At 44.9% G+C, this 6,869-nt stretch overlaps 1 protein-coding gene across 1 annotated transcript in view; it reads right to left on the reverse strand.

Annotated features, from left to right (window-relative positions):
- Positions 1–6,869, reverse strand: part of LOC122555472 (pleckstrin homology-like domain family B member 2) — a 213,905-nt gene that overhangs the window by 98,267 nt on the left and 108,769 nt on the right. The window contains exon 15 of the mRNA XM_043701499.1: positions 3,374–3,514. Coding sequence (XP_043557434.1) covers positions 3,374–3,514 — 141 coding nt within the window. The remainder of the gene's footprint in view (positions 1–3,373; positions 3,515–6,869) is intronic.

Raw genomic sequence — 6,869 nt, forward strand, 5'->3', positions numbered from 1 at the left:
TCACCTTGACCTCTTTCCATCTATCACATTTCCAACGCCCCTCCTCCATGTCCCTCCTCCCTACCTTTTATCTTCTCCTGCTGAACACTCTCTGCTCATTCCTGAAGAAGGGCCTGTGCCCGAAACGTCGAATCTCCTGTTCCCTGACCTGCTGTGCTGTTCCAGCAATAAAGTTTCAACTTTACAACAACAGGTACTTGGTCAGCATTGGACGAGCAGTTTTGAAATTTTAGATTTTTTTTTACTGAATTGGAATGTTATCGTCTGCCAAGATGGGATTCAAACCCATTGTCCTCAGGATTCAGCCCGGGGCTCTGGATTACCATCCCTGGACTATGCCGTCCCCTCCTTTGAATAATAAGGACATCACATTTGGATCCAAAGTCTTTACGATGGCCCGGGCCAACTACTCAAGTATCGAAAAGGAGACTCTGGCATTGATGTTTGGAATACAGCAATGCACATAAAGGTCTTAAGCATACACTTTGTTGCCCAACTGACCAAAATCCAAGGCAATGACTGAGACATCCAGCACAAAGGGAGATCCTAGATGATAACGTTACACGCTCTGAGTCAGCTCCCAGACCCAGCCAAGAATAAAAATTGGATCAGTGGACGTCACTGACTATGAAGAGAAAGGCAGCCTTCTCAGTGACCTCTCCATACTGGTCACAAATTCAACATGTTACATCTGACAATAACCAACCACGGGAGCTGAAATGGATTATCATCAGGAAGGACATTAAGCAGCTTCCCAAAACAGTATGTCTCTCTTGGCCCATATTAGGAAGAGGGAGGCCGATTGGGAAATGTATTTTTAAGGGCAAACAAATTGATTCCAAAAATCTTCCGTCAAGATACGTTGAACCATCTCCACATTTGTCACATAGGAGCAGAGAAAACCAAAAGATTACTAAGTGAATCTGTCTGTTGGCCTGGCATCAACAAATTCACAAATAAATTGATACAACTGTGGGAGGCATATTAACATCAAGATTCCCAGCAGTGTAATGAACTACTTATGTTGTACTAAATTCCCTCTGAACTGGGCTCCAAGATTTTTACAGAGCTATTCCAAGTCCATGACCAAGATTATATGTGGATGACTGATTACCAAGTTTCCTTTCAGCAGGAAATCTAAGGACAATACCACTCCCACAATTGTTGACATGTTAACTGCTATCTTCAGTAATGTTTGCATCCCACAGCAAATCATGTCAGACAATAGTCTTCAGTATGTCTGCACACCATTCCAGAATGTAGCCAGTCCAGCACATCACCCCCTCCCTGCATTATCCACAATCCAACAGTCTGGTTGAGAATACTGTGGCACACAATTAAAGCAATGCTCATGAAGCGTAAGGTAACTTATCAAAACTTCAGTATTGCCATGTTGAGTTCATGAGCTACACCTCACAGCCTACACTCACTTGCAACCCTTACGTCTGGAAGACAAGTCTGTATCGGTACGTTCACCTCATACGCTTCCTACTCAACCAGAGGCACCCAGTTCCTCCTCACTGGAGAGAAAGGGAAGAATAATGCCAGAACCTGACCGCAGAGCATAAAGACAATTACCTCAGCTTCACCCAGGTCACAACATGACAATAAATACCAGCTCTTGGATACATGGCAAAGCCCTCAGAAAATGTGCTCGCCCCAAATCATAAGACATTACTTCGATCAATGATCATGTTCTAAGATGCAACGGAAAACAGTGCTTTAAACCAAGTAAACTGTGGAAGACAACATTCGGAGTTTAAATATTGAGTTACTGGACTGGGATACATTGGGAGTCGTATCTACGATGTAGTGAGGGAGAATTCCAAACAAAAGAACAATTCCTGTTGTTTACAAGGCAATTTTGCCCAGAGACACTCTTTTCATTGACTTTTCAATCAGGGCCAGTTGGTGTTGGCTTAGGTGAGATCAGAATAATAACAACTTGATTAGTTCTTGATCAGGTGGCTACAGCAACAAAAACAGAAGTTGCTGGAAGAGCTCAACAGGTCTGGCCGCATCTGTGAAGGGAAGCCAGAGTTAACATTTTGGGTCCGGTGACTCTTCCTCAGGACAGGTGGCTACAGCCTCGTGTGTAGTCAATACAAGAGAAACATGCAGCCTTTGAAGAGAACTCATGTATGTATCGTGTCTCTCTCTCTCTCTCTCCTAAAGGAAAAGCCCTGGTAGCCAGCTACTCTCCCTCACCTTTCTCTGTAGTTTGCCCTCTTTGCAAAGCCTCTGTTGACAGAAGAAAACCACCTTCAGAGTCACTGAAATCATCAACCAGCGAATTAAAAACCAAGAATTGGTACAGCCACTACCTTAGCTCATTAATGAAGAACTGGAAAGAATTGAAAGAAAGCTGACAGAAATCATCTGTGATCTGGACTGTGCTTCTCAGACTTCTTATTCCGAAGGTTAGTGGCCACTCTGGGAATATTGGGGTTCGACTTCCAGCAAGGAGTTGTGACAGAGCCGTAACAGGTAAACCATAACGGTTTACAGGTTTACAGGCAAGCAGTAATGGGTCTTCTTCCCGACCTCTCCGCCCCCACCCCCTCTCCGGCCTATCACCCTCACCTTAACCTCCTTCCACCTATCGTATTCCCAACGCCCCTCCCCCAAGTCCCTCCTCCCTACCTTTTATCTTAGCCTGCTTGGCACACCCTCCTCATTCCTGAAGAAGGGCCTATGCCGATTCTCCTGCTCCTTTGATGCTGCCTGACCTGCTGCGTTTTTCCAGCAACACATTTTTAAGCTCTGATCTCCAGCATCTGCAGTCCTCACTTTCTCCTATAAGCACATAGCAGCGAACTGTGCAACCACATCCTGAGAACTGTGCAAGAACTTGATCTGGTCACATCGTATGTCTGCCAAAACATTATCCCAATGTGTAAAGATAATGTGTGTAAATATGTGTTTGCTATTTCTGATCTGTACTCTAGTACACGCTTCTCATGGGAGACATTCAATGCCCTGAAGGGCGGATGTTGTGATATTGCATGCACCTACAATCAGACAAGCTAAGTGATGACATTAGTGTGGCAACATGCCAACTGATATTGCTGAATAAAGGTATTAGCGCCATCTTGAATAGCTCCTGTTACGCTCCATAATCCATCAGGAGAGTCAGTTAGTCAACCAACTTGTTCGCATCCTACACCAATATCTGTGATCGAGCAACTCAATACAATTCTATGAATAAATCTTCGGATATTTGCTCTCAGTAAGAACCCAGTCTCGGGGTTCATGTTACCAGAGGAAACATCATAGCTTTAGAGAAGGGATCATGGTGGAGACTATCGATGTGATTGAGCTTACACATGGACAGTGCCCTATTTGTTAGCAGTTATTCCATTCATAGACTGACCTTAGGGGTTGAACTGTGGCCCAGAGTTGAGCTACTGTACTTAGATGCAGTAGTTGAGCCTATTTTTTTCCTTGGCACAGTGTCACTGACGTATAAACCTTCTTTTTGCTGTTTCCTCCTGTCCTCCAGAGTCCGGCAGCTCTTTTGAAATGAAAGATAATATGTTCAAGCTCACAGCAAACAGAACATTGCCTACAAAATATCCTGTCTGCATCACATTCACTTCCTGGGTCAGCTCCGAGGCCACACCTTGTTAAAGGTGACACTACGCTTAATAAAAAGTCTACCATTTGGTGAAGCCCAAGCAGGATTCCCTACGTGCAGTTGATAAACAGTTGACTATTTCTCAGCTGGTTTATTTCTTCCTAAAATGGTTGGGTGAAAAATGTTTGAAAACAGAATGACCAGATACATGTGGAAGGATAAAAAAATGTAAGGGCCAAAAAAAAAACAAGGTTAAAAGCAACTTGCAATATCTGAAGCCTTTGTCAAAATATACAATTGTACAGAGGACTCATTTTTACAAAACAAAATCTTTGTATTTATCCTGTACCTATTATAACCATGAGATGGAGATAGGGGCCTCGAGGCTGAGAGATTTGAAGAGTGGCTGCTCTAATGCAAGAGATACAGGACCAGGCTGCACCCAAGCCTGAACGTACAAGCAATTAGCGAATCTATTTTAGATACTGCTCAGGGAATACATATTTGCCAGGACACCAGGTGAATGTTCCATTTAAAAGATGACACCTTTTGACACCTCTGAACTGGAGTGAAATGTCACCCTTGACTGCCTGATCAACCCTGGGAGTGGGACTTGAATCCATAAGTAGTTGAACTCATAGTCAGAGTGTTACACTGATGACCAGAGGCAAGGGAAAAATTAAATGGATGTACTATTGAAAAATGCTACAGTCTCATTCTGAACACATTTCCCTGTATTAAAAAAAAAGCAGTTATCTTCTGTCTTCCAGCCTCAAAAATGATGGGCAAGTTTGCTAAAAGATGCTTTTGCAAATGTCAAAAGTTTGCAATATGTTTTTTGCTCCTCGATTCAAAGGCCCATGACTGACCCTCTTGAAATGCTATATGGAGCCATGGGTAAGTTGGACAAGCTAATTATCAAGGTTCCTTAGACCGCACCTTCCAAAGCCATGACCACTACTCTGAAAGGATAAGAGCAGCAGATACATGGAACACCACCAGCTGCAAGATCCTCCCCAAGCCAGTCATTATCCTGACTCAGAAATATGTCGCCATTCCGGAGTCAAAATTCTGGAATCCTGCCCATCAAGGCATCATGCGTCTACCTACAGCAGGCTGCATCAGCTCACCATCAGCTGAAACTTTATTGCTGGAACAGCACAGCAGGTCAGGCAGCATCTAGGGAACAGAAGATTCGACGTTTCGGGCACATGCCCTTCTTCCTGAAGAAGGGCATGTGCCCGAAACGTCGAATCTTCTGTTCCCTAGATGCTGCCTGACCTGCTGTGCTGTTCCAGCAATAAAGTTTCAGCTTTGATCTCCAGCGTCTGCAGACCTCACTTTCTCCTCAGCTCACCATCACCTTCTCAAGGACAACTAGGAGTGGGCAATAAACACTGGCCCAGAGATCAACACAGACACAATAGATAATCTTACTACCTGACTGTATCAGCTAATAAATGAGTTACTGAGAATGGAAAATGAGCCCTCGAAAACCAAAATGGAACCCCGGAAATCAAAAGCCCTCGAGAATCTCAAAAAGAGCCCTAAAAATTAAAAACCTTGTAATCTATGAAAGAATGTGAACAAACTCTGTACATCATGTCTGTTCAGAAGGGATAGCAGCCAAGGTGTGGAGCTCCCACTATTCTGTGTACTCAAGCAGCCAGAGAGATCCACAGTGCACAGTGGGGCATTATGAATGGGCCATAAGGTTTCTTGTGACAGTCATCGGTGCCCTTCCCTCAAATCTGCAGGTTCTGTGGGTGAGTTCCTGAGATCTTGCTGCCTCCATCCCTCACAAGTTGCAGGGGAGGGAGGTGATGGTGAGTTGTCACACACTGCAGTCTCAGTGAATTTTGTCTCCAGGGAGACTAATCAAAGGGTCTGCCTTAGATGGCGATCGGCTTTGGGTGTTGGCGCAGCTGTACAATATCAGGGAGAGGTGAGAGTTCAATCGCATACCTAACACGGTCCTGACTGTGAGGGGTCAGGAAGTGAACCAGTCAGCGTAGAGTGGTCCACCATGGGGATATTGATGTGTATCCTTCACCCTTTGGGCAGTGGCATGAAGCCAAGCTTGGCTCCAGTGAAGCAGTCTCCTATGTAGTGATTACAGTTAATACGACATGTGTTAAGGTGATTGATTTTGTGAATGCACATCTTCAGAGACAAAGAATTGCCTCCTCAATTGCTGAGTTGAAGGTGATTTGCCTCCCCATCCCTTCAGTCCAGAGAGGGGTCAGTCTTTGGGAATACGGAAGCATCATTTCCATTTATCCACCAGTTTGTACAGGGCCCTGTCATGGAGTTTGGCCACACAGGACTCCTGGCTGGTCATGAAACTGTTTAACAAGGACCACCATGCTATTCACCAGATGGGGCTGTCACAGGAAACTTGTGAGACATTTGCTCTTTCCCCTGTGCCTTGGTTGACAGGACGTCGGCTGATGGATCTTCTTCAGAAAAGTTGCTCCTTATGGGGTGGGGAGATGGTAGGTGAGCAGTAGCTGAGTTGGACAAGTCAGTACGGAATGGGGAATTTTAACCAGTCAGTCAATTGGCAGATGTGGGGGGAACTGATGTTATTGAGAACAGGAAGTGATGTTATTGAGGGCCTCAATAGGAGAGGTAGACAGAATTGGATTTGCTGAACAGCCTGAACTGCTGGTTTACTGAAAAGATCTTTTTAAGAAGTTAATAGTCAATAGTAGATTCACCTTCAATTAAAACTAAAGATTATTTTAATCCAAGTTAACAGATTTGTCCAAGTTTGGGTGAAGATTTGCAGCTCGGGTGCTCGTTATTGTGGTTCTGTTCGCCGAGCTGGAAGTTTTTGTTGCAAACGTTTCGTCCCCTGTCTAGGTGACATCCTCAGTGCTTGGGAGCCTCCTGTGAAGTGCTTCTGTGGTGTTTCCTCCGGCATTTATAGTGGCCTGTCCCTGCCGCTTCCGGTTGTCAGTTTCAGCTGTCCGCTGTAGTGGCCGGTATATTGGGCCCAGGTCGATGTGTTTGTTGATGGAGTTTGTGGATGAGTGCCAAGCTTCTAGGAATTCCCTGGCTGTTCTCTGTTTGGCTTGCCCTATAATGGTAGTGTCCCAGTCGAATTCATGCTGCTTGTCGTCTGCGTGTGTGGCTACTAGGGATAGCTGGCCGTGTCGTTTCATGGCTAGTTGATGTTCATGGATGCGGATCGTTAGCTGTCTTCCTGTTTGTCCTATATAGCAGGCACTCATCCACAAACCCCATCAACAAACACATCGACCTGGACCCAATATACAGGCCACTACAG

Source organism: Chiloscyllium plagiosum, chromosome 12 (assembly GCF_004010195.1).
Source record: "Chiloscyllium plagiosum isolate BGI_BamShark_2017 chromosome 12, ASM401019v2, whole genome shotgun sequence".
NCBI lineage: Eukaryota > Metazoa > Chordata > Chondrichthyes > Orectolobiformes > Hemiscylliidae > Chiloscyllium > Chiloscyllium plagiosum.